Source organism: Haliaeetus albicilla, chromosome 26 (assembly GCF_947461875.1).
Source record: "Haliaeetus albicilla chromosome 26, bHalAlb1.1, whole genome shotgun sequence".
Classification (NCBI taxonomy): Eukaryota; Metazoa; Chordata; class Aves; order Accipitriformes; family Accipitridae; genus Haliaeetus; species Haliaeetus albicilla.
Window position 1 is genome coordinate 18,010,043 of NC_091508.1, and position 27,016 is coordinate 18,037,058.

The 27,016-nt window shown below is 54.2% G+C and overlaps 3 protein-coding genes across 6 annotated transcripts in view; 2 read left to right on the top strand and 1 right to left on the bottom strand.

Annotated features, from left to right (window-relative positions):
* Positions 1-6,204, top strand: part of CFAP77 (cilia and flagella associated protein 77) — a 61,893-nt gene extending 55,689 nt beyond the window's left edge. Inside the window, exon 6 of the mRNA XM_069770786.1 lies at positions 5,988-6,204. Within this exon, the coding sequence (XP_069626887.1) occupies positions 5,988-6,056 (69 nt within the window). The 3' untranslated portion in view covers positions 6,057-6,204. The remainder of the gene's footprint in view (positions 1-5,987) is intronic.
* Positions 6,205-12,112: 5,908 nt separating this feature from the next.
* Positions 12,113-18,599, top strand: BARHL1 (BarH like homeobox 1). The gene is made up of 3 exons (XM_069772145.1): positions 12,113-12,895; positions 16,457-16,679; positions 18,305-18,599. Exons 1-3 carry the CDS (start codon positions 12,445-12,447, stop codon positions 18,597-18,599), a joined length of 969 nt encoding a protein of 322 aa, XP_069628246.1. The 5' UTR covers positions 12,113-12,444.
* A 6,325-nt stretch (positions 18,600-24,924) lies between these two features.
* DDX31 (DEAD-box helicase 31) overlaps positions 24,925-27,016 on the bottom strand; it is a 51,213-nt gene continuing 49,121 nt past the window's right edge. For all 4 annotated transcript variants that reach the window (XM_069770807.1, XM_069770806.1, XM_069770805.1 and 1 more), the window contains one exon: positions 24,925-25,346. In XM_069770807.1, the coding sequence (XP_069626908.1) occupies positions 25,171-25,346 (176 nt within the window). In that variant the 3' untranslated portion in view covers positions 24,925-25,170. The remainder of the gene's footprint in view (positions 25,347-27,016) is intronic.

Sequence of the window (27,016 nt, forward strand, 5' to 3'; positions counted from 1 at the left end):
GGGTTCTGTCAAGTCAATCCAGAAGGATTCAGGTGGCGACACCTCATGCAGCAGTGATGTAGGACAGAATTCACCCATGTGTCAAAATAGCTCCACGCACCACATGTCGCTGACACACACCAGGGTTTTTCCTTTGCTCATTAGAGAATTCCAGCTTGCACAGACATTCAAGGTGGCTTTCCAGGGAGAATAGTCTTGTTTACTTGACCAGACAGGGGGAGGATAGAAAATGCAGCAACTTTGGACAACACTTTTGTCAACACACGCTGCCTTCCCGAGCAGATGAAACGAGCTACACTCAATGCGCGATATGAATAAGCGATAAGCAATTGACGAGCAAGTGTTCGGGTACCTTGGCAAAAGACTTAATTTGCAACCTGGCACAAAATCAAAGGCTCTGTCAACGGCTGAGCGGCTCTCCCGCGTATGCCTTGCGTTACCTGGGAAAGCTCTGTCAGGTAAATTTCCACTGAAAGTAATTAGAGGAATCCCCACTGTATAAACTTTGCAGCAAAATTCTGGGCTCCAGAATTTGATTCTCACCAGGGATCCGATATCTGCTCACAGCCTGATCCTTCATCAGAATTAACAGTTGAGGTTTAACACATACACACAAAAATGTTCCACATTTTTTTTTAATGCCTTACCTCTATTTTTGTCTAAAGAGCTGAACTGACAAGCACAGCTCATGTAATCTTGCAACTGTTGTCTTGTCAGAAAAGCCATAGACTCTGCTTAAATAACCTAGGCTTGATACGCAAAGCACACAGTGGGCTGGCTTTCCAGATACAGCATTTATCCTCCCAGGTTTGAGGGCAGCAAAACTTCATGGAGCTGGAGTGTTATAAAACTTGTCTCCTGGGGCTTAAATAGGGCTTAAAGACTAGAGCAATGAGTTCAAGAGCTTTCTGTTGCCATGGTACCAGATCAAACCTCCCTTCAGCTGGGATTTTGGCTGACCAAAAAAAAAAAAATCAGTGTCACCCAATGGCTGTTCAATGGCCCAAGTGACATGAATTGGTGGGTCCCAGCCCCGCAGTGACAATCCAAAGCAGCACCGCTGGCCTTCAGTGATGACCTGCCTACAACAGGCACAATGCGAAAAGAAAATACAACACCCTGCAGGGTTCCAAATGGGCAGCAGAGACCCAGCTACCCCGAGCATGATCCCTGCACCTCTCCACCGGGACCACAGCAGAGATGCCACCTCCCACACCACAGCCATTCTGTGACTAAATGCAGCCTCCAGGTGCCAGTCACCATCACCACATATTCTTGCAGATTCTGCAGGTTTTCTCATTTTGCCTAGTAGCTGAAGCTTCCAGCAATGCAATTGCTCAAATCACAGCAAAGCATTTCCATGGTCCAGCCTTTCCCAGTATCCCTCTGCATGTGCCCTGGACACTCAACCTCTCCATCACACCCTACTGCTGCCCTTTGCCATCCTTAGCTCTTCCTCGTGTCTCCCTCAGAGACATGGTAACCCATCATTCCTCCACTATTTTCATTGCTTTCCAACATCTCCTGATTAACACAAGAAAACACCACTGCTACCTGCACAGCCGTACAGCCTGGACCATCTCCAGAGCAGGCTCCACCTCGATCCAAGCCCTGGTGTCCAAAGGCAGCACAAGGAACTGCTGGCAACCAATGTCCATTGCTGGTATGGAGATATTCACCCGTGAAGGAAGATACTTCAGGTGCTTGCAGCCTCACAGTTTGCTGTAGAGTAAACCCCCACGCTCTGTGTTGGGTTACAGGTGAGCACCAACCATTGCTTTCAGTGCTACATACTGTTTCGTACACAAATCCACAGAAATGCTTTTTAAATGGACTTGGGGTTTCATTCGTGGACCTATTCTGCCTTCTGCAGAGATGCTATTTACCAACAGACAACTTAGTTTGAAGTAAAGCTGTTGCTTGGCATGAAAAGGGTCAGGATTCAAATCTCAGAAACACATGAGGTCGGCAAGAAAGCTGCCAGCTCTGGTCTGACCCCGCTTCACCTGCCAAGGGAGGCACATGCTAGGTTACAGCTCCAGCGGTTAATTCTCCTTTACTCACAATATTGCCCTGACCAAGTGACCAGTGAACTCCAGTGAACATCTGTGGCCCTTATTTTCAGGAAGCAAATAAAAAAATCCCAAATCTCCATGGGGCATTAAATACAGCAGCCAAAAATTGCTGAGCACTTTTTGAAGCCTTTCTGGGTTTGAGGTAAATAAGGTTCATTTAGCCCAGACTCCCTTGTCCTGCATTTCCCCATTTTCTTAGAATTAGAAAGGTGAGGGCAGAAAAATCAACCCCATTCATTAAACCAGTTAAGCGCACTACTGCCACGAAAAGCCACAGTATTTGTAACCCTAATAATCCAACACACACCTCCAAGCTCAGCTCATCTTGGACGGAATAACGTCTGTTTTAAAAGTACCTGCCTCTCTCTAACTTGTCATGGCATTTGTTGACAACCCTATTGAAAGCCGCTCTCAATGCAGCTGTGAAGGATCTTTCAGCACCTCTTTCTCTTTCCTAGACAGTTTTTGAAAGGGAGGGGAGAAAAAAAAAAGCCATCAATACAGGGGGAAAAAGGCATCAGCAGCCAACATCAGCTGATGAAGCGCCTCACCTGGGCCCCCAGCACACCGCCTCCAATTAAATCAAAATGGTTTGTTTTTAATGGTCTTTTACACTGACAAGTGGGCTATCATTCCAGGCCTAGAGAGCTGTCAGGGAGCCGAGGCAAATCCTCCGTTGATAATGCCCAATGCTTCCAATTAGGAGCCGAGGCCGCTCCTGGCGCACTAACGATTCCCCAGCCTCCCCCAAGGCCCCTTCGGCGCTGGCTGTTTCGTCTTCCCTCTTCCTCCGCCGCAAATTACTGACACAAAACGGAGGCGCCCCGGTGCCTCCTCACCACGCCGGGCCCCGGCCCTGTTGGATTTAATGAGGTGATGGAAGTTTTTGCGGCTCTTTCGCTAAATTCTTTTCTTGTTTGACAGCTGCTTGAGTGTTGACCTTATAAAAGATTTAGTGTTTCTCATTATTTTCTGTCAAGCTTTACAAGCGATAGCTTCACGGAAATCATTTGCATCTCGATGTGCGCGCGCGCGCGGTTTTTGTCTGTACGGGGATGCTCGGCGCGGCGTGCGTCAGTGTGTACACCCTACCTCTCTCCGTATTGTGTATTTCATTCCCTCCTCCCTCCCTGAAAAAAAACTACAAACATGGCACTGTTGTTTTGGGGGAAAAAAAACAAACAGGAGAGGACTTAAAAGGCCCAGGATTTGTTAGACTTCTGTAAATGAGGGGCGTTTTGAAAAAGGAATAGAGATTGGTTTCCTATAAAGAGAGCTCAAGAAAGTGTTTTGTCACCCACTAAAAGGATTTGATCAAACGGATGATGGAAAAACTCAGCTGAGTCTAGGGCCAGCTTTGTTGTTAAAAGTGGAAAATCATACAAGGCTGGGAAGCTGCCTTTGAGCAGGCGGGCAGAGCCAGGCAGGTGCTGGGAGAGGAACAGGTACAGCCGCCTCTCCCTGCGGCCGAGTGTGGATCCTTGCAGGGCAGGAGGAGAGCCTGGTGCTGCTTGTTACCTACTTCAGCCCTTCTCATGGGTTTTTTTCTCAACATCTCCCACAAATCATCACAAACCATTTAATCCAGCTATAATAATTAAAACTTTCCCCCAGAAGCTGAGCTTACTGACCACCCAAGGGTGCTCACAGTGCCCAGCAGCTACGGTACACACACCCGAGCACCCATCTCAACGTTGACAAGCCCAACACCAACAGCACCCACAAAACTCCAGTCGGTCGCTGGGGTATATGGTCTGCTGCTGTCAGGGGAGCTCTGCCTTCCCCGTACCAGCTTCGCCTTTCTGTATCTCACATGCAATTTATTACTTCTCCATTAACATACCTGTTTCTGCTTACAACATGCATGTGGTTGTACTAATGCTTGACAAGAGATTATTTACAGTTCTCCAATTTAAAACATTATCATAACTGAGAGCCCAAATGAAAATAACTCCCAAATACATATTTAAGTTTTAGGAGTCATAAGGTTTTTTTATTACCCCTCAAATTCTTTGAAGCAAGCACTGGCATTACAACATCCCAGCTGCAAGTGTCCTGCAGGTTTTAATTTGTCAATAGGAAATGCAATGAACAACAGTAAAACATTGCTTCTAATCAGCAGCTAAAAACCATTGCAGCTCCATCATGCTGCAAGGAAAAACCACCAAGCTTGTGCCTACAAACTATATTCCCATCCTGCTACAGCCAGTGCTCCAAATCCATGATTCAGACAAAATCCTGGCATAACAGCCCATAACCACATCAGAGTAACGGTCAAGATCATCAGCTGTCTCTAGAGGAAGTACCTTTGGGTTCATCATTTAAAATATGAATTAGAAGAATCAGAGATGAGGATTCATCACAGGCATTGACTTCTCAACACCAGTCTCTGTCATAAGACCTTTGACCCAAGGACACCCTTATCTTGACTCTGATTACTGGCCCTTGTTATGAGAGGGTTTCTCAGTTTTTAAAATAGCACTTGTCCCCTGTCCTACACCTGGTGCTTCCCACTTACTCATGCTGAGGGCAGAAGCTGGCATCCCTCAACTTTGTCAAGGCTCTGCTAATTTTAATTACTGCCAGTTGTGGCTCAGTGTGACATTTCTCACCTGGGAGCTTTGTACCAAGACTGGAGTGAATGAACTACTTTTTCCTCCCCTGTGGCTTCAACCCAGTCCCAGGCAGAAATTTTCCTCTGCCCATTTCCCAGTGCTGGTGGGCAGGCAGCACGATGGGGAAGGCAGAGGCACATTCAAGAGAAGCAGCTCAACTGCCCTTACCTGCAGGCACTGGATTTTTCCAACAATCCCAGCTCTGAGGGAAAAACTCCCACATATTTAACAGGAGGCTGGAGTTGGGCCAGCTGGGGATTGTACCTGCCAGCTCCCAGGGGCTATCCGCCTACTGTAGCAGCCCTTGGTTTTGCCTCCCCAACCTTTCCCTCCCAGAGAGGGGTTACATCACCACTGGTACTTGTGAGAAAGCAAAAACATCCAGAAACAACTGTCTGAAGTTAGGCACTCAAATGCATATTTAAGTACCTGAACGCCTTCCTCCGGCGAGGGGGAATAGCTAAATATGCTTTGTTTGTCTTGATTAATGAGATCACTAGCAAGCTTTTCAGGGCAAAGACTGCTGTGTATTTTTACATATGCAAAACCTGACATCCAGCCAGCCTGAGCAGGGTGGGGGAAGCGGGACGCAGCTCCGCACACCCACACAAGGCACAAGGCACAAGGGCATGTATGGCACAAGGAATTGTGTCGGGGCAGGTAGAACCCGTGGCCCACCCCCACCGTAAACCCACTCCTTACATGAAGACACACATCTCAGTAACTCTGCGTCTACTGTATAGGTTTGCTGCATGCAGCTGTGTGTAAACTCGACTGCTCACCCCAAAGGGCCCTGGGACTTTCTCCCCCTTTGTCAGGGGCATCTGTTCACCCCCTCCCCACCTCGAAGGTGATTCCTGGGGAGACACTGCTTGTGTGTTTGTTGGGCTGGTCATGCAAGAATCCCTGGCCCCAAAAGGGGCTTCCCTGGGAGCTCTGAGCCCATCCTGGTCCCCTCAGTGAAGCACACAAGTCCTGTGTTGTAGGAGACGAGTCAAATTTATTTCAGGGTCCACCCTAAGGCATACCAGCATTTGAAAATGTCAGACAACAAACACACTGTAGTAAGACTACAGGATCTTGTTACTAGAGCAGAATAAGAATTTCACGAAGTCAATCAGAAAACTAGTCCTCATTTTAAACAGGTTAAGTGTTTAACTTCAGCTGAAGCAATGTCTCCCAAACAGTCAAAAACCCTTGTGCTAATCTGCAGTCTCTTCCCTGTTTGTGCTACAACCTATTTTCTTTGGCTGGCTGCTCGCTGTAACCAATCATTTATCTGCTCCTTTCGTTATAGGTTGGGCCTCATCTCAGTACTTTTCCAGACCGTGACGCTCGTAAAAAGGCGTTCAGTGCCTCCCATTGAGAAGTGCCTGTGAGATGTGGTCCCCTTCCCCAGAACATCCACACAGCGAGGACCACAGCACTGCTGGGCACCACAGCCCCTAGACACTGCAATGGCCATAGGCTGTAGGCTTTCTCTCTGGTTTTAAGAAGTTATGCTAATGCAGATATAGCCAAATAAATCATAAATAAGAGAGGAATTATTCTGTCTCAGCCTGTTCATTGCTTTGTGTCAGCTGCACAACGCCTTACTCAGCCCGATGACCATCATTTTCATTGTGCTCAAGGTAACAACACTCACACCAGGAACGGAGCAGTGTTTGCACCAGTGCAGCCCCAGAGGGAAAGCAGAACAGTCTTCTTCACTGTCTGTTCTGAACAAATACATTAAATGCAACCATATCCCAGCTGATATCAAGTCTATAATATCTCATAATCCATCAGTCCTTCCCATTTCTTTGCCAAATAAGCTTCCCATCACTGCCTGATTCAGCAAAGCCCTTGCCTATGTGAAGGCACACAAACACCTGCTTTAAGCACGCTGCCAAATTGAGGCCTCACCACAGAGCGATGCCTTCACTTGAAGATGGCTCCAGCCAGTTCCACACTTACCCTCTAATAGCTGCTGGTGCCTGGTGTCCCTCAGGGCTGAGCCTCTCCAGGCAGCTGCTGAACAAACTCAAACTCCACCAACACCAACTCAACAACACAGCACCCAAACCCCAGCTTGGTCACCAACAGGTGACAGCAGGGGCTCAGACAGGTACCAACACATATAAAATCCATCTCATCCCAACAGGGTGTTTCACCTTAAGAAAATATCACTTGGTAACAACTGTGATTACTTTAACTGTGCATCTCCAAGATTGCTAGAGCAATAATTAATTACTCCTACATAATCTGCTCATCACATCTACCGTTATAGCTCAGATTGTACCAGATAATATTTAAGTCCAATGTTAGCTTTCAGTTTTCATATTCATCATCCTGGTGGCACTCAGCGACCTCAGGTGTGTTCACCCCAGGATGGTCTGGACACCCCAGGGCCATGCTCTGAGAGGTGAGATCTGCTGTCCTGGGCAGCCCCAGCTTCATCCCCAGCTCAGGAAGGGGCCGGTAAAGCACTGCAGAGGGGGTGGATGTGCCCAACACAACTTTGCCCCACATACCTCAGCACGGGGGCTAGCTCAGCGCTCCTACATAGACCCACCAGCAGCCAAGGGACACAAAGAAGCCATGCAGAGCCCAGGGCTCATCCCCCACCAGATTTCCAGCCAAACCTGCTGCATCGGCACCCACCTTTAAAGCCAAACCTCAAAGAGTCCTTCATAATATTAAACTGCATTACTCAAGACACAAGAACAAAGTAAACTGCAGGGGCAGCTTTTCTTACCCTTCCCAGGACAAGGAAGGCTCCATCCACACCAGCTGCTCCAGCATTTCCCACATCCCCTCCTTAGGGGCAGGTTGTGTCTCAACCTGCCCTTTACGTAAGGAAGCAGCTGTAGCAAACTCCACCCTGCCCAGACCTGAGCCGAGGGAGGAAAGAAATTGCCTGCTCCACACCGGAGAAACCCTGGTATGCGGTTCCCTCTTTTTAGTACAGGCCTCTAAATAAAACCCATATAAAATAACTAGGAGGATAACAGTAAGTTTTGTCATGCTGGCAGGGGTGGATTATAACCGGAGACCTTTCCCACCTCCCCAGGGAGGGAGGAAGCCAGGCCTTAAATGACTTGTCTTGCTAAAAATGACACTGTTTACGTGTGTGAGAAACCCAGGTACGAGGTTTGCCCTGCTGCCTGGCAGGAGCCATGTCCAGCTCTTGGTCCAGCCACAGCATCTGTGTCCGCCTGCAGCAACTGCTCAGGTCCTTGGGGCATGCAGAGGGAAGGAAGCATCTCTAGCGAGTCCTGCCTCGCTGGAAAAGGGCTGGCAAACAAATGCGGTGTGAACCAAGCCCACGCAGACCTGCTGATTCGGGACAGGTCCAAGAAGCCAGCAAAGAGACCAGAAACCCAAAAATAACAGCCAAATCAAACGAAGCGCGTTCAGAAGGAGACACGGCTCAGCGGGGCTTGTAGCCGACAGTCCTGCCCTACTGTGCCCCGAAATCCCAAGCAGCCTCGTGTCCCAAATGACCTGAGTCTTACAGCTCGGCCGGGAGCAGGGGGCACCCACTCCCCGCTGCATCAGCACCCACCTGCACCCCATGTGGGGCAAGCCCACCCTACCTGGCCCACCCGGGGTGCCACCTCCGACTCGTCCCCACTGCAGCCCCCCGTTCTCCACCACCCCCAGCCCGTGACCAAGCTCACTGGGGGACACAACCAAGCCGCAAGCCGGGGGTCCGTGTGTCGTGTGTGTGTGTGTGTCCCCCGGTCCTGCTCCCCCCTTGCCCCGGCGGAGCCCGGTGCCGGGGTCCCGACCCCCTGAGCAGCCCCGGCCACCCTCCGGCGCTGGACGCTCCTTGTCCTGCAGTGACACCCACTGGTAAAGGGGATTTTAACGCTGCTGCAGGTTCCCCACCGCCGGGCCCTCCTCCTCGGCACTGCGACCCTCCAGCTGACTGTCCCCCCCCATCATTTCTGCCGTTTTCCCACCACCACCACCCCACCACCACCCCCACCCCGAGACACCCTGCCCTTCTCTTTCTTGGGAAGATCCCTTCATTTCGTTACCGGAGCATCCCACCGAAGCCTGTCGCTGCTGAGCATCCTTCTCTGTGCCTGCCTGGGCACGGCCTTTCCGAGCACCCAGCTTGGCTTCAGGGAGAAATGCAGTATTTCTCCGGGGATTTTCCTCCCTAAACCAGAGCTTTTCAGGATACTGGTCTCTGCACCACCAGCAGATATTTCTAGACTAACTCTTGCTACAGTCATGGCCACAGCTCAGCAGCCTGTTGCCCTCCAACCCCTGGCCCAGCTGTGGAGGTGTCCCCCAGCCCCGTCAGGGCTCTCCCCACACCCCAAACCTCCGGGGAACGCCTGGGGTTAGCCCTGCCCCATGGCCCCAGGGCCAAACCCGCACCAGCAACTGGTGCCAGGAGAGCCTGATCCTGTCTGTCGGCAGCACCCGGCGAGGTGGGATGCACAGCAGCTCCCAAAGCTGTTGGGGTCCTACAGCCAGCCCTGGGGTGTGATTGGGGCTTGTGAGGAGGTGACTGGAAATGCAGCTGGCATCAGGGTTCTCCTCTTGTCTGGTGCATACCTGTGTATCTGCGAAGAGGAACAGCCTAGAAAATGGGATTTAAGGGCAGACACACACAGGGAAGGCGGTGTATGTTGCTTGGTGGGCTGTACACGGGATTTCCTACCTGTCCTGGGAGCCACAGACAAATCATTTGGATCCCACTTGTCCAGTGTCCAGTGATGTAAGGGGGATACCACATATGGGCAGAATGGGGAGTCTGCCTTTCTGCCTTGGGGAGTCTAGTTCTGAAACAATTTAATAATGATAATATTAATAATTCATATTAACTAATGTCAGTCACATTGACATTAGAACAGGAGTAGCAAGTGCATCTGTAGCTGCTGGGAGGTCCAAGTATGGCCTAGGAGTGACAGTGTCTGTCCCCAGGGCCTTGGCTGGGGATGGCACATTGCAGTGCCTGCCCAGGGATGCGGATCAGACCCCACACACATACCCCCCCAAAAATCTTGCACAGCACCAGAGAGTGGGTCTGATCTGGAAACTTCCTTGCGGTTGTTTGAAGGCAGATGCTTTATTCAAGAGAAGGAAACACAGCAGCAGACCCACCAGCCCAAACTTGTCCCTGCATGGCTGATCCAAATCCTGATTCCAAACCCACTCCCAGCCCTGCCCCCTCTTCTGGTCCCAAACACAACCTCAGTACTGCTCCTGATCCCAGTGCCAATTTCCATCCCAAATGGGGTCTAATGGTTGGATATGGAGGCTGCCAGAGCCCAGGAGCCAACACAGTCACACTGCAAAGAGGTAGGAAACCCCATCAGGGTCTCTGCCCCATTTCTCACTGGGACCGGTTCCTGCACATCTGTTGCTCTGGTCCAGCCCCAAGCGACGCTTGGCCCAGCCGCACCTGGGGAGGCTTGTGCTGCAAAACCAACCTCTGGCAGACCAGGACCCTTCAGCCTGACCCCCCCAGTCCCTTGCACTGGGGCAGCACCTCTGTGCTGGGAAGGAGACAAGGCAGAGCAGCAGCAGGGATCCCGCACCCAGGGTCGAGGAGGACATGCAGCCCCCAGCACTGAGCATGTTCCCCCCCCCAGGGTGGGGGCAGCCTGGGACCAGGGTTGATGCTGATTTTGTCCCTGGGTTTATCCTCCTATAAGGCTCTTTTGTTCCGCTGCCCCCATCCCAGCCGGCCCCGAGCCTGCAGGGCCGAGGGCAGGAGGTGCTGGGGGCCCTGCCTGCGCCGCTGCCCGACAGCTGGCAGCCGGGCTTCCCGGGGACGGGGAGGGGGGGGACTCTCCCCTCCTATGATCGCCTCCAAGCTGCCGGCCAAGGGCGGCTTTGGAAGAGGGACAAGATGCAGCTGCCTGGCCGGGAAGGTGGGGAATAGAGGGAATCGAGTATTTGAGAAATAACCAACGACATCGCTTTAAAGTGGCGCAGCTTCGCGCACCTGGGGGTGGATATTTTCCTCATCTCCGCGGCGAAGGGTCTACCCCCCCCCCAAGGAAAAGCTCCTAAATAAACCCTCGAGGAGGCAGGAGCCAGTCTGACCAGGAGGAAGGTGGGAGTCCTGCGTGAGTCGGTCCCTCTCCAGCCCGGGAGAGCAACAGCAGCAAAACGCCCCCCCCGACGGGGCGGGAGGGAGGAAACTTGGTGTCTCCGGGAAAAACGGGCAGGGCGGGCAGCCCGGGCTGGGACCATCGGGCTTTTATTTAAAAAGGGATTGACGGCAGGAAAAATTCGCCCTGAGCGCGGTCCCTTCCCAGTTGCACCAGTAGGTACCGCCGCTGGGCGCTGGGAGAGCGGCAAGAGCGGCCCCGGCTCCGCCGCGCCGGGTGGGAGGCGATGCCCGGTGGCCCCGCGTCTGCTTGTGCTAAAGGACTTCTCTGCTCGTTCACAACCGATTTCGAGGGGATTCAACGAAATTCCCAGCTCCGAGGCTCACCTCGGGCTCAGAGCAGCCGCCTCTGCGCTGGGCTTTGGAGAAGGTTTTGGTGCTTTGCTTTTCCTTTTTCTCCCTCTCTTTTTTTTTTCTTTCTTTTTTTGGTTTTTTTTTTTTAATTTTAACGCCCAGCAAAACTTTCCCTGCTTGGGAGGGACCGGCAGATCGGCTAATTGCGGGGGGAGGCGAGCAGAAAGCAGCAAGCCCTCGACATTCCCCCCCCCCAGCCCCCCCCCCTTCCCGCGGCTAATCACCCCATTACGAGCCCCATCAGCAGCATAATGACAGCAAAAGAGGGCGGAAACCGCCCGGAAAGCGCGGGGATCCGGGCGGCAATTAATTCCCGTTAATCAAGCTGCAAGGTGTCGCCGCCGGGGAGTGACATCCCCCAAAACGCCTCGCGGCCAATGGGCGCGTTCACACACACGGGGGGGGAGGGGAGGGGGGGGGAGTGTGCTGGGGTCCCCGAACCGGAGTGGCACAAGTTCCTTTTTTCTCCCCATTTATGCCCTCTTTCTCCCCCCCCCAGCACCTCTCCCCCCCCCGCGGAGGGCGCGGCGCTCCCGCCGCTGTCCGAGGTGCTGAAGGAGCCGCCGGCTCCGGAGTGACTCCGGCTCCCCGGGGCGCTGTCCGAGGTGCTGAAGACGCGCCTCGGCTCCGGAGTGACTCCGGTTCTTTCCCCCCCGGCGCTGTCCGAGGTGCTGGCGGGGAAGGGGAGGGAGGGGGGGGGCGCCGCGGCGGCCCGACGGCTGGCCACCCCCTCCGCCCTCCCCTCGCCCTTCCCCATTGATTTCTGGATCATTAAGTGGTTAAGGCGCTGCGAAGCCTTCACTATCGATCGCTGCCTCCCCACCTCCGGCTGGGAGCCGCCCGGGCTGCCCCCCAACCGCAGCTCTGGGCAAGGGTGGGGTGGCCGGGTAAGGGGTCGGGACCCCGGGTGAGGTTGGGGTCCGTCCCCCCCCACCCACACACACCCCCACCTCCACCTCCTTGGCGGCCAAAGTTTGACTCTGCCTCCCTCTCCCCCCCTCTTCTGTCTGTCTGTCTGTGAGTGCAGCTGGGCGCGATGCTGAAGACGGAGCAGCCCTGGATCTAACGCACGGCGCCTCGGAGAGCCTTGCAGCAATTGTTGCCCGGATCCCAGGCTGAACTTTGCTCTTTTTTTTTTTTCTTTTTACCTGTTTTTTTCCTTTTTTTTTTTTCTTTTGCCTTTTTTTTTTACCTCCTGTTATTGTTAATTATCATTATCAAACCGCTTCCGCCGCGCCCTCCCCGCCAATGCCCGTGTGAGCGCCGGCACTTCGCGGGGGCCATGGAGGGCTCCACCGGGTTTGGGATCGACTCCATCCTCTCCCACCGAGCCGGCAGTCCGGCCGTACCCAAGGGGGACCCGCTGGTGGGCGACGGCCGGTCCCCGCTGGAGCTGAGCCCCCGCTCGGAGGGCAGCAGCGGGTGCCCCTCGCCCCGCTCACCGGGCCGCGAGTGCCTGGAGGCGGCGGTGCCGCGGCCGGGCCTGGATGCGCATCTCCAGCCGGGGCAGGTTTCGGCTCCCTCCCAGTCCCGGACCGTCACCTCCTCCTTCCTCATCAGAGACATCCTGGCCGACTGCAAGCCCCTGGCCGCCTGCGCTCCTTACTCCAGCACCAATGGACCTCACGGCGGGCAGGAGCCGGCGGGCAGGATCCCCACCAAGCCCGGCGAGGACTTTAGGGAGAAAATGGAAAAAAACACCAGCAGCTCCTCCTCGGACTCGGAGTACAAAGGTAAGAGCGGTTCACCCCGTTGGGCTTTGCACGGCGGCCTGGACCCAAAGCCTCCGGCGGCCCCGAAGCCTCTCGGTGCACCGGGAGCTGGTTGCGGAGCCGGCTCCGGCGCGCCCCGGTGATGGAGAGTGTGTGTGGGAGGGTGTCACGGCACCGGTCGCCCCAAAATGACGGCGGGGTCGGCACCAACTTGGGAAAACTTGGGGGTTCGGGGCTTGGTGGAGCTCGGCCCGCTGGAAGGGGTTGGGGCGATCGGTGCTTCGCCAAACGCGCCCGGGGGATGCGCCGGGCTGTTTTCCGCGGGGAAGATCCGGCTGTTTCGTTCCTACCGGCGAGGTAACGGGGAGAGGAGAACAGGGGGAGGATTTCTGCCTGGGAGAAAAAAAAAAACAAAAAACAAAAAAAAAAACCAAACAAACAAAAAAACAAACAATCAAACAAAATAAAGAAAACAATAATAAAATAATCACGGATTTTGCCGAGTATTTCCCCTGCTCCGGTGAGAAACGAACAAGAAAGTCGGCGGGGTTGGATTCGATTTGTATTCTTTCTATTATTATTTTGGAAATGGTTTAAAAACGAGCACGACGGACAGGGAACCCGGGGTCGGATCCTCGGTGCCGGCGGGGAGCGGAGCTGGATTCGGCGGCTGCTCGCCCCGGGCCGGGGGCTTCGGCCTCCCGGGCCCCTCGCAGCCCCTTCCCGGCCTCCCCCTGCGGCAGCCGGGGCGGGGGAGGCACGGGAAGAGCACAGGAAGGGGGGGGTGTTGGGGTCGGTCCTCGCCCCCCGCCCCGAGCAGTTTATCCCGGGTGTTTTCGCCCATCCCGCCCCCATCAGCCCTGGAAAAACTTTCACTCGGGAAAATTGTTTGCCGGGTGTTTGCGAGGGGAAGGCGAGGGTACGGGGGGGGGGGAGGGGAGGTGATGGCTCCTGATGGGCCCGCTGGATTTGGGGGGGGGTGGCTGGTAGGAAAAGGAGGGGGACGGGCCGTACCCCGTCCCGGCTGCAAATGCACCCTCGGTCCGCCCGGAGCCGCCCCGCTCAAATCCGGTTTATGGAGGAAAAAATATTTACCCAAACCTCCAAACGCGGCGGGAGCCCCCGGGCTTGGGGGGGGGCGGGGGGGAAGGGGGGGTATTTTTGCTCTGAACGAAGGACGAAGCCCCGGGTCGGTGCCGGGGCTGGAAGTGACTGGAAGGGACCGGGGCATCGGCCCCGCTGTTTTACAGGGCCGGGATCGAAAACAGGCAGGATTGCCACCTTGGCGTTTTGTTTTCGCCTCCTACATCCCCCCCCCCCCCCCCCAGCCCCCTCCCGAATTCCTTCAGCTTTTCTCCCCTTCCCCCAAATCGCCGAGACGCGAAAGAAGGGAGGGAGGAGGAGAAGAAATGCGGGGTCTCTGCATCCCCCTAAGCCAGCCGGGGGGGGGTGGGTTTTTTTGGGGGGGGGGGCGTTACCCCAGCCACACTCGGCTCCTCGCCTGCCCCTGAGATGGGGCAGCCACAGCCACGGTAAAAACAGCGCTTAAATGGGGGGGGGGGGGATGGGGGGAAAATAGCCCTTAAATGGGGAGGGAAACACCGCTGAAATGGGGGAAAAACACAGCTTAAACGGGGGAAAAAAAAACACAGTTTAAATCAGGGGAAAAAAACACAGCTTAAATTGGGGGGAAAACACCAGTTAAATTGGGGGGGAAAAGCCACAGTTTAAATCGGGGGGAAACCACCGCTTAAATGGGGGAAAAACACAGCTTAAATGGGGAGGAAAACACCGCTTAATTGACAGTAAAACCACCGCGTAGATGAGGGTAAAAACACCGCTTCAATGGGGTAGAGGGTGAAAGTCTCCGCTTCTAACTCGATCCTTTTTTTGCTGCTTTGGAAATAGCTTTTCGTGGGGCAAAACGCCCCTGATTTACCCCGCAAAGGGGCTGCGGAGCCGGGGCCTAAACCGCAGCAGCGGCGGCACGATTTGGCCCATGCCAAAATGCTGAAAAACCCGTAATTTTTTTTTTTTTTTTTTTTTTTTCCTTAAGCTAGGAATAGCCGGGGGAGAGAGCCGGAGCCGGCCGGGGAAACCGCTGCTGCCAACGAGCGCAGCCCTTTGGCGAGCAGGAACTTTTTAGGAGCCGGGAATCCTTTTTTAGGAGCCTGGGGGGCCGAGGAGGGGGGGGATTTGCCTTCCCCGGGGTGCGGGAGGCCGGAGCCGGCTTTCCTCCGCAGAAAAGAAAAAAAAACAAAAACAAAAACAAAAACTCCGCACAAACTTTCGGGCCTTTCCCGGGAGGGACCGCGGCCGGGACCCCCCCCTCTCCCCTGCCGGCCCTGCCCGGTCCGGATCCGGCCCCTTCCCGGGCGGTGCGGGGGCTGCCGCTTTCCCCAGGAACTGGAGCGGGGTCTCCGTGTTTTAAGGCTCGTCCCCGGCTCGGGCTCTGCCTGCTCGGCCAGAGCCGGGATTTCTGGTTGAAGGGTTTCGCTCCCCGGTGGCTCAATTAACCGGATTATTGTCTTCCTACAGAGAGAAATCAACTCGCGTTCTGCTACAGCCCTGTCCCTGCTAACCCCCGCCACCAGCAAATTTAACATAAACCCCCGTAAAAAAAAAAAAAAAAAAAAACAAAAAACACCAAACGCCGCCGATTTGTATAAACTGAGCCTTTTTGCCACATAATCTCCTCCAGGAGCGTGGGGAAGGCGAGCACAAACAGGGATTATTTTCCCCCCACCCCACTTTCTTTTTTTTTGTTTTTTTTTCCTGTTCGGAAATTTTCCCGTCACCTACTAATGTTTCACGGCGCAAATTCCCGCGTCGCTCTGCCGGTGCGTATGTACCGACCGGGCTAAGGAACGGCCGCCAGCCCGTCTCATTCGGTATTTTTTAAGATAAATAACAGCCCGGGCACGGGCTGGCGGAGCCCCTTCCCCAGGATTTCGTTGTGCGCCCTGGAGAAGGGAGATTTGTTCCGTGCCCCGGCAGCATCCCCGGGAGGACGGAGGTTTCTCCGCGGAGGGGGAGAAGCAGCATCACCCCGGCGACTTTCTCCTCCAAAAAAATGTGGGTTGACAATTTTCATTTGGGGTTGTTTTTTGGTTTGATTTTCAAAAAACAAAAAAAAAAAGAGAGAGAGAGAGAGAAAGGAAAGAAAAAAAATACATATCCAAGCATCGAGAAAGGTGTTGGGCTGGGGAGAAATACACCCAGAGCAGGGTCCTGCCCCGTGAGAAATGAGGGGTGAGGGAGATGCCGGGGGTAGGGGGGCGTCTGGGCAGGAACGCGGCGGGGCCGGGGGGGTCCCCGCAGCACTGCCCGGCGCTCCAGCCCCACTCCCAGGCCCTAGGGACGGGGAAAGGCCGGGCCCGGCTCGGGAACCCCATGAACCCCCCGTGGGCAGCCGGGGTTAAAATTTCGGGGGTTGCAAAGCAAATGCACCCTGAGCCTGGCTCGGTACCTGAGCCCGGCTTACGGCTGAAGTGGGTTACCCCCCTCCTCCCCGCCACTTTTGAGGGTATTTCCCTTCCCTTCCTGCCCTGACCTGGCCTCTTTTCCTCCCTCCCGGCCCAGTGAAAGAAGAAGGGGACCGAGAGATCTCCAGCTCCCGGGACAGCCCCCCGGTACGGCTGAAAAAGCCGCGCAAAGCCCGCACCGCCTTCACCGACCATCAGCTGGCCCAGCTGGAGCGCAGCTTCGAGAGGCAAAAATACCTGAGCGTGCAGGACAGGATGGAGCTGGCCGCTTCCCTCAACCTCACCGACACGCAGGTGAAAACGTGGTACCAGAACAGAAGGTAAAAAAAATGCACCGTTCCCTCCTGCCCACAGCGCCGGGGTCCCATCCTGCTCCTCTCCCCGGCCCCGCACCCCCAAACCGGGCAGGGCTTTTGCTCCCTACAACCATCCCGTCCCTCCTGGCATCGGGAGAGGTGCGGTACCCCCCCTCCCCACCCTGGGTGGGCCTTTCACCCCAAAGTAAGGGGGAGAAAAGTGATGCCGAGGCAGGGCGGGTTTGGGGCGGGGGGTGCGATCCGTTCCCCCAGCCCCGGTAAGGCGGGGAGGCAGGACCGGGCTTCCAGCTAAATACAACAGCATAACACATCGGCCCATTAATAATAGATACCCATTACTGCTTTGGGCATCAATAATTAACACCCCTTACAGTAATTACACAATTATTATTATGATGAATAATTTACTGGTGGAAATAGGTTTAGCGCTTCAGCGACAAATCTGTAAAAGGGCTGGAGACGTGTGATGGCTTCAATGGATTTATCCGGACATCCCCGTCGGCGCTTCCCCAGCCCCGACCATTGCCACCGCCTCGAAACGAGGGACCCCCGGCTGCAGCCCCCACCCCGTCCCCTCGCTCACCCCAAGTTTTAACCCTCCCTCCCCCTCCTTTCCAGCCCCGCTTCGCCATCTGCAAACAGCCGCGATTTATCAACACGTCGGGGGGGTTGGGGGAGTTTAGGGGTTGCGGGGGCTGTGCGCTCACATTCCCTCCCCTCCCCAAAATTCCCTCCCGCAAGGACACGCCGGAGCCGAGCCGGCCCCCCCAGCCCCTTCCCCAGCCGCCCTCCCCGGCCCACTGGCGGCCCCGACGTGGGCGATATCCCGGGGCCGGGGCTTCTCCATGAGATATGGCACACACACACATATATGCACACATACCTATACCTATATGCACGTAGATATGCCTAGATATCAAAATATACATATATACATATAGCCCCCCCATATATATATACGCCGCAAACAAATGCCCCGGGACGCTGCCCCACGCGTGTCCCCCCGTGGGACTCCCGCAGCCTCCCGGCCCGGGGAGGGGGTCCCGGGGGTCCCGGGGGTCCCGGAGGTGGAGCGGGGCCGCCGCGGCCTCGGGCCGGAGCATCGCGGCGGCGGCAGCAGCAGCATCCCTGCTCGGCGGCAGGGCGGCCGGGTAAAGGATCCATCCCCGTGTCACACAGGAGATGTCACACGCAGTTCGCAGTCTGGAATTTAGACCCCAGGAAGGGACTGAAACGTTGGTCGCGATTTATGTCGCGGGGATTTATAACCCGCTAACGGATTCCAACCGGGCTGTGGCTCCGGTACCTCCGGGGATGCTCCGTGGGCGCTCACGGAGATAAGCCCCCCACTCGCCCTTTAATGGGATCTACGTCCCCCTACACGGGACTGGTCCCCCCCACCCCACCCCACCCCATCCCTTCCCAGCCGTACGGGGGACACCGGTCCCGGGAGCCAGCGGCGGGGAGAAGGGATGCGCAAGAAGAGCGCGGGGAAGGGGGATGTGCAAGGGAAGGAAAAGCCCGGGGAATGGGAGTGTGCAAAGGGTAAAAAGAGCCCGGGAGCGGCTTTCGGAGCATCCCTCCCACCCTGACGCCCTCCTCCCTCTCTCCACTTGTTCCCCCCCCAGGACCAAGTGGAAAAGGCAGACGGCGGTGGGCCTGGAGCTGCTGGCCGAGGCTGGCAACTACTCAGCCCTCCAGAGGATGTTCCCCTCGCCCTACTTCTACCCGCAGAGTTTGGTTTCCAACCTGGACCCCAGCGCCGCTCTCTACCTGTACCGCGGACCCAGCGCTCCCCCCCCCGCCCTCCAGAGACCCTTGGTGCCCCGCATCCTCATCCACGGACTGCAGGGCGGCAGCGAACCCCCCCCGCCCCTGCCTCCCCTCCCCGGTGTCCTGCCCCGGGCTGCGCAGCCCCGGTGAACCCCGACCCGTCCGGGCACCCACCGGGCCGGGGGGTGGGTGGGGGGGCGTTGGAGGGGGCCACCCCACCTCTGGGGCCACGAGCAAGCAAGACTCCCGCCCATCCCCAAATATATATAAATATATATATATAAATGAGACCTCCCCCCTCCACCTTTTTTTTAAAATATATATAAAGAATGCAAGAAGCGAGGGCAGGTTTGGCAGAACGGGGAGCCGGCAGAGCTGCCCCCCGCCCCCGCGGGGCACTCGCTGCCTTATCCCCTTGTGCCCCCCCCCCCGCCCCGGTCTGGGACGGCACCGGGAGTACGAGCAGGGCTTGGCTGCTCCGGGGGGGTGTTTGTCTCTCTGCCCCCTCCCCAGGAACTGCCGGGGGGGGGGAGCCGAGCCACCCCTGCAACGGACGGCTCCGGGGAGCCCCCTCCCCGGCTTCCCGACCCCGGGCCACCGGTCCCGCAGCCGGGAAGAGCAGGGGGAGGGTTGGGGCGGGGGGGTCCGGGCCACCGGTCGCCGCCCGCCGCAGCGAGACTTGGGGACGTCCGTAGCTAAAAAAAAAAAAAAAAAAAAAAAAAAGAGAGAGAGAAAAAAGCAAAAAAAAAGCAAAAAAAAGCGGCGAAATGTAAATACGGTGCGCAAAATGTATATGAATTATTTATTTGTGAACCCTGAGGGCGTATTTGTGTAAGTGATTCTTGTCAGTCTGTATCCCGGGGCCGGCCCGGCCGGGGCGGGGGGTGCGGGGGGGGGGGCTCGGGACGCCGTGGCCGCTCCCGCTCCCCCCCGTCCCCGTCCCCCTTTTTTAAATGTGGAAATAAAACTTCTTTACAAACAAACGGGTCTCGCCTCCGCCGGCCCTTTTTTTCCCCCTCCTGCTTGTTTGCTCTGGCGGATCAGCCGCCGCCGAGGGAAAGGGAAAAGCAAAGAGGAGTTTTCCCACCCCCCCATGGCAGGGACCCCCCCCCCGGGGGTGGGTTCCCACCCCCGGGGCTCGGCCCCAGTACCGGTATGCGGGGCTGGGGGCTGCGGGGAGAGGAAAGGGGCTGGGGGGGGGACACGGACACACACGGGAGACGGGACGGGGATGCGGTGATAGCCGCCGCGCTGGTGAATTATTAACGCTAATCTTAAGTGTATAATTGCCTAAGTGCTTTAAATGACCGCTTTGGAAAATGGATTGTTTCCACCCTTTAAAAAGTGTCGCTCATCTGGCCGAGGCCAGCGAGCCCGGCAGCTGGTCCCCGGGACAGCCGGGCAGCGGCTCGCCGGCTCGGGGAGCCGACAGATGGGCTGCGGGCTCAGCCCGCCCGGTCCTCCGCTGCTCCCCCCGGTCCTCCCTCCGCTGCTCCCCCCGGTCCTCCGCTCCGCTCCCCCCCCGTCCTCCCTCCGGTCCTCCCTCCGCTTCCCACCCCCGGTCCTCCCTCCGCAGCCGGCGGACCCGGCTGTCTGCCGAGCCGCTTCCCCCCCGCCCCGGTCAACCCCGACCCTTACAGCATCATCCCCCCTTCTCCGCCGCCCCCCCCCCCGGGGCTGGGTCCCGGGAGCTCTGGCCCGGCACCCCCGAGCCCCGCCGGCCCCGCGGGGAGGGTTATTGTCGGCTCGGCCAAATGCACAGCCACGCCTGGAGGGGAGACACCCCCCCCCCGGCTTTTGTGGAGCGGGCTCTGTTCCTTTGCATGTGAATGGGGGAGTTTGGTAAATCCCCGGGCCTCGGCTGGGGCGAGGAGGAGGAGGAGGAGGAAGGGGGGGGGTGTCGCTCCCAGCTCGGGGTTAATGAAGTGGGAAAGGAGTCTTTCAGAGAGGCCGGCAAACAACCCCCCTCCCCGCGCAACAACCCCCCGTCCCAAATCCTACATGGATTGACTTAAACCCGGGGGATAAGTGCTTTAAATTAATCTCATTGAATAAGAATGAGGCCAAACAAAACTCTTTAAAATCATATTAAAAATCTATCAAAGGACAACTTGCAGTGGGTGTGCTTTTCATTTTGCGAGTGCAAAGGCAAGGAGCATACAGCAACCTTCCTCCCATTTACACAGCAGGAATGTGAATCAAAGACATTCTCTAATATTTAATTGTCCTTGTAGCCGTAGCAGATTCCTCCTCTTACATTAATGAAGTACAAGCCTTCGTTGTAACCGTGTACGGTTCTAATTGCAATATTTAAATTTGCCATTTCACATCTGGAAGAAGCTGGGAACTCCCCTGTAACAGCTGGTCTGAGCCAGTGTCCTAACGGAGCAACAGGGTCCAGTTTGTGTTACAAGGATGGTAGGAGAGACCATGGCAGGGTCCCATGGAAACCTCCGCTCTGGGAAGGGGGAATGGCCATACCAGGTCCGGCTGGGAAGGAAAGAGAGCAGAGGGGAAGCGAGGGCTGGAGCCGTCTCCTCCAGGGAGATCTCGTAGCAGAGTCAAGCAAGGCAAGCTTCAAAATAAATCAGTTTAGGGAAGACACCACACACTGTAGACTCTTGTCAGAGAGCACTGTGCTTGCCACGTGAACAGTGTCTTGTGCGGGAGGATCTCAGCGGCCTCAAAAGCTGCTGAAGGACCAGCCTCACCTCCAGCTTGTGTGCAGGGAGTGAGAGGGGACCCAGCCGTCCAACAGCAGAACCCACCAGCACTGCTCCTGCACCTACAGCAGCACCTGAAACTACTCATTTCTAGAGGCTGGTGCCAGGCAGGGGTAATCCTGGCATGTCCTCAGGGGTGGGACAGGCTGCGCTGGGTTGAAATGAGATGCTGCAGTAAAATGGCACAGTTGAGAAGGAGCACCAAGTCCCATTAAGGAAACCTTTGGAGCATTGCACTGGTTCTGCTCCACTGATTTCTCCTGGGGTACAGAGACTCCAACAGACAGGCTGCTGGTGGTTGGTTTTTGTCAGCTCCAGGCTCTGGATCCAAGACACAAACCAGTTAGTGCGGTGGGTTTGCCAGGACCAAACACAATCCTGGCTCTCAAGCCCCTTCTGGGCTTTTACCCAGCTTGAGGGCCACCTTCCTCCCCTCCCAACATAGCTTTAACCAGAACCACCACCCTGGGAACAGACAAAGAACGAAAGCTGCTCCGCTGAACATGCCAACACACACAAATCCAACTAAATCAGCAGACTTGTTTCTAGCCGAGATATTTTATGGTTTCATCTGAACACCAAACAAAATTACGCCAGAATGGAAAGCCCAGAACAATCGGTGCTTGTCCTGCCTTCTCCCCAGGCTTATGGAGAAAATAAGTTGTTGTAAACAGGGAAATTCTGTTGCTTTATATCCTGCTTATTTATGGGTGCTTCTCAGTGGTGGGGTACCAGTGCTAAGGTGTCTTGTGTTTGACTAGACGCTGAAAGCAGGCGTTCAACCGTGACCCTTGTCCCAAGGTGACCTCCTTGCTTTTTCCTATCCCAAAGCCTGGAAGTGTAAACTCAAGCTGTTCTAGCTGCAGAGGAGAGGAGAATGTGGACTCCTATTACTGGCAAAAGACACGGAGCCAGAACAGAGCTGAGAAAAGGCGCAAGAGCATCTTCTGGGAGAGGCAGGACTCTACCCACGAGAGCAGGGAGCAGGGCAGCATCAAGAAAGGCAAACCCAAATGGAGTCCATGTCTGACTCGCAGGCAGCTTTATATAAAAGCTCCATAGTGCCATTATTTCCAGACCAAACGCAGAAACTTCAAGCTGAGGCACAGCGAGGCCCCTACCATTCGCCACAGTTCAGACAAGAAAGCAAACCTGACCAAAGCCAACACCGGTGCGGTCAAACAAAACTGCGGTTTTGCCAAACACTGCCAAGAGCCGATCTCCCCACCCCGACGAGCTGCATCGGCAGCTCCCACCCAACCAAGACCCCTGCAACCCACACCACGTACCTCAGAGCAAGAGGGGACAAATTCAGGAGCAGTTCAGGGCAACATCCTCCTGCTCCATGCCAGGGCTGTGCCAAGGGAACCCCCCGTGACCCCCAGCAGCTTCTCCAGCATTTGGGCGCTCAGAGGACCCGGGAGCCTCAGCACCCACAACACCCCGTTCCTGCTGCAGCTGATGGAGCTCCACAGCCAGTACCACACCCTGCCCTGCCTTGATGAAGAGGTGCTTCGAGTTGGGTACAAATTAACTCCACGCCTACCAGGTGCTTCCCAAATTGAGTGATGCAGGAGGATAAAGCCAGCTCAGAGCCCATCTAGAGCTGCCGAAGTGCAAATAAGGGCAGAATTCGGTTTCTGCTGACCCTGCTACTATTCAAACACATTTTGCACATCGGCCTTCAAGATTATTAAGAGCAAACTTGGCTTAGCTTCAGGTGTGTGTGCCTTTAACACTTTAACAACCTCCTCCTCTTCCTTTCCCTACTCACACAAGTAATCCAGCACTACCTGCTAAAAGATGGTGAAGCTGAAAGAAAAAAGGCATTCTATTTTGTTTTAAAATCACATTATTTATCATAACCATTTGTAACACTACATGCCCAGTTAATACTGACGGCAATGAGATTTCCTGACGTCTCTCACCGACGTGCTGTTGGCCTTTTTTCCTACTATTATGAATTTGCCAACAGTCCCTATTAACTCATACGTGACAGTCAGCCAGGAGAAGGTCATATTATTTTCCCCTCATGCACAAGATCAGTTCTTCCCAAATTTACACTCTCTGCATCACTCTCTGAGTCATTTTCATCCTCAGGGGTTTCTTTTCCGTTTAAGTTGACGTTTGCCTTAAACCTGATTGCTCTTCCAAACAGTACTCATAGCAAAATCAGGTGGGCTTTGTTGTTATTTTATTTTAATCTAGTAAATGCTAGTAACTTCATTCTCTTTGCAAAAACATCGCTAATTCTATATTGGAGCCTTTTAAATATCTTTCTGAAGTGTTCAAAAAGGTATTGCAGTAAAATCAGCGTGTTTGGTAATCGCCTAGAAGGAAAAAAACCCCGTTGGTTCTCAAAAGTTACATTTCACTTCAGAAATTAAATACTTTTGGGCCGATTGCTTCCCTCCTACAGTCCTTAGTATGACTCACTATAGCCCGAAGTAGGTGCCCTCAATTCTGTATTCACAAAGTGGGTATCATTTTCTTTTGGTTATACTCCTTTTTCAGTATTTTTTCGCTTCCAGCACCTGAAATTGCTACTGGATTTGAGCACTTTCTGGTCCTGTGTTAAACATGCCTGGCTTGGGTCACCGGTGGGCTGCTCTTCCTCATCTCTTTCCTCGAGGAAGACACACGCAGGCAGCAGAAAGTTGTGTTTTGGCAGGGTTTTGCACTGTTTTCAAAAGTATACTGCTTAGCACTTGCGTTACAGGAGGTGCTGGAAGAAGCACAGCAAGGAAGACAGGGAGAGGGAGGTGGGTGCTCACCTGTAGGTCTTGGGGGAGTTTGTAAGTCTCCTGCAGGCCTTGGGGAGCACCTGGTCTCCCCCCCACAGCCCCCCCTGCCTCACCAACTCAAAGGGGAGTTTTGTCACGGACTTCACTAGAGCTCGGGTTCCATTTCACATGCTGGGCAATGGTGAACAAGTGCCCACCTCGGCACATTTGGGGCCATACTGTATCCCTTTTCTCAGTAGTCCCCATTCTCTGATGATAAGCAAGAACAAGAAAAAAAGCAAATGGGAAAAGCAAGAAGTGAAATGCATTAGCTTGGGATGTACTCAAAATAGGCCTAGCCAAAGCAGAGAACCCCGAAAGCCAGGGTTACTACTGGCAAGTGTTAGCAAGAGCCTGCAAAAGGCTTTAATGTTCAGAGAGGCGAGACATTTCATACATACTCTGCGTTATATAATTAGGTATGACAACACGCTGCAGGCAAAGAGAAGTTTGGAGACTGCTGGATTCCACGCTGGCTCCCTCCCACAGTGACAACGTTTGTTCCCAAACTCAGGAGTTTTGACATGAAGTTTTGTGCCCATGAGCTCTGCCCCAAAGGGACCACATGTCATTACACTGAAAAGCTCTCCACAATCTTGCCACTTGCACTGAAATTGGGGAGATTCCTTCCAGGTGGCAATACCTGACTAACAGTCAGTGTCCAGAGATATAGACCTTGCCCCAGCGCACAAAGGACAGGAGAGAAGGTGGCAGCACCGTGGCTATGTTACCTGAGACAGGAGCAGAAGTGTCCCCCCTGTATAATGACAGGGGAAAGGGCAGCCTCCCCTGTCCTCTTAAACATCCTCCTGGAATACCTCCTCTGCCACCACTGTTTATCTCGTTAAAAATAAGCATGCCAACAGATTGTGGAGTGTTTGTACAGGTCTTTTAAACAGGGAAGCAGCTCCTGTCTGAGTACACTTGTCTCACTTTCATGTTATATAGACATCACAGTTCTCTGAAAACCATATTTAACCTTTTTATTTTTCTTGCAAAAACCACCTTAGAAACGCGGTGCATCTTCAGGAAGCCACATTTAATTGCAGCTGTGCAACAGGACACGCCTGGATTCGATTCCATTTGGACCTATGGAATGAAGAGGAGGAGGCCAAGATCCCCAAGATCCCTCCCATATTTGCCTGATAAATTGAAACACTCCTCAGTTGATTTGGCAGGTCACCCCGACCCCCAGCTGAGGCACTCAAGCAGGTTTTACAGCCAATGACTGGAAGGTCCCGGCTTATGTTGGAATCTGCTGGTTGCCAGGTTTTCTCTGTTTTTGCTTCTTCTTGACCTTGGATACACCAGTGTCCATCCCACTGGAATATTCAGATCGCAAGATCTCAGCAAGGCGATGTTTGCCGTGGGTCTTCTTGAGAAGGTCAGACCTGGGCAGAGGGAAGAAAAGAGGAATTAGATTTCCTTCTCTCTGAAATGCTGCTAGGTGGGTTACTGATTTTACAGCCATGGAAAGTGACATTTGCGCATTAGCAGAAGAACAGCTTCCTTTTCTTGAAGCTTGATTTGAAATTCTGTCTCATGCAAAATTAGATATTGTTGTGACAGGTTTTCACAAAGGTGGCAAAATATCATGCCGTCTTTAAAAGCAAGCCTTTGTTCTGTACAAATGCTCTTGCAGGGGTGGCGGGGAGAAGGAGGGAAGGTTGTGTGCTGAAGGCTGATGAATTAGGTGACACAGCAGTTTGAAAATTATAATAATAATAAAAAAAACCCTAACAGCCTTAAGACATTGAACAATGGAAACATTTTATAAACAGAGCTTAAATCCAAAGCTTGGAAACACAAAAAACCCAAACAAACAAGAAAAAAAAAAATGTCAGGAGCCTAAACCCAACAGACTCTTTTCTTGCAGTGTCCTGCAGAATCACATGCACCTTACAGCCTCCCTCTCCAGAGACTGGCTTTTGCAAAGGTAGCTGCATTCTGCCCAGCCACTAAACTCCAGCGTGGATCTCCCTGTAGCCCTGAACTGCCAGCTATAAATATAAAAACCCACTCAGCATTTTGCCACCACAAGTTCTGCCACTGTCCTGCTCTATAACCTTGGGCAAATCTCATCCTCATTGCTGCTATCACCCACGCTTATTTCAACTGCAATCTCTTTGGTGCAAGACCCATCATTCCCTGCCATGTTCCCTTGGTCCTGGGCACAATGGGGTATCCACAGCTATTGGTGTCTGCACATCCCACTCTCCTCTTTATAGTAAGGACCAGTAACAGATCTCAAAAAGTTCCAGAGAAGTGGATGGAAATCTGTCCCTCTAAATACAAGGGAATTGAACAGAAGCCCCGCATCCATGCCAGTGTGCATTTATGACAACACATGGACCTCAGCAGTCCTAAAGGTTGATGCCTTATAGCACTGCCTCTCACAGTTCCTTCAGGTGTCCAGAACCTTGTTGGGGATCACAGGAGAAGGAATCATTTTTGGCTGCAGCAACAGATCAATCCACTCATCAGGCCAAACTCACAAAGGTGGCAAGGGAAGCACTCTTGGCTCTCTGGCATATTTGCTTGCCCCCTTTTCCACCCCTGTGTAGGTTTCATGGCTGGAGTGGGTTTGGAAGGATGGATCAGAATGATAAGAAGGATGGTGTGATAAAACATTCAAGCTCTGCGTTGGCAGAAGGGCTAGAGACTGGACATACCGGAGAAGTAAGACGCACAGCCACCACCCGGTTTGAACCCACAGAAACCAAGGCAAAAAGACAGAATCAACTTGAAAGTGACCATACAGCTAATGAAGCAAAGGTGCTGTTGGTAAAGCCACACCTGCGGTACCTTCACAGCAGAGGTGCCTTGTCAAACTGCCTTCCCGAATGCATGAGCCACAGCAGCACGGAGGGATGCTCGTGGGTGCACACACAGCACCAGGCCAAGGTGTGCCCTTAACCAGCCCAGCTCTGCTGCAAAAACTTCGTAGTGCAGCTGCATCCTCTGCTCAGGCCCCTCCATCACTTGATAAAGTTTCTATTTGACACTTTCATTGTGTCTCCAAGCATTTACTACAGTAATTCGAGGGTTACCAAGCAACAGA

Bases quoted from the DNA above. Each gene is read 5' to 3' on its own strand.
- BARHL1 (XM_069772145.1), top strand. From the start codon at position 12,445: ATGGAGGGCTCCACCGGGTTTGGGATCGACTCCATCCTCTCCCACCGA. The intron at 12,896-16,456 runs GTAAGAGCGGTT...CTCCCGGCCCAG, and splicing joins CTCGGACTCGGAGTACAAAG to TGAAAGAAGAAGGGGACCGA. The intron at 16,680-18,304 runs GTAAAAAAAATG...TTCCCCCCCCAG, and splicing joins ACGTGGTACCAGAACAGAAG to GACCAAGTGGAAAAGGCAGA.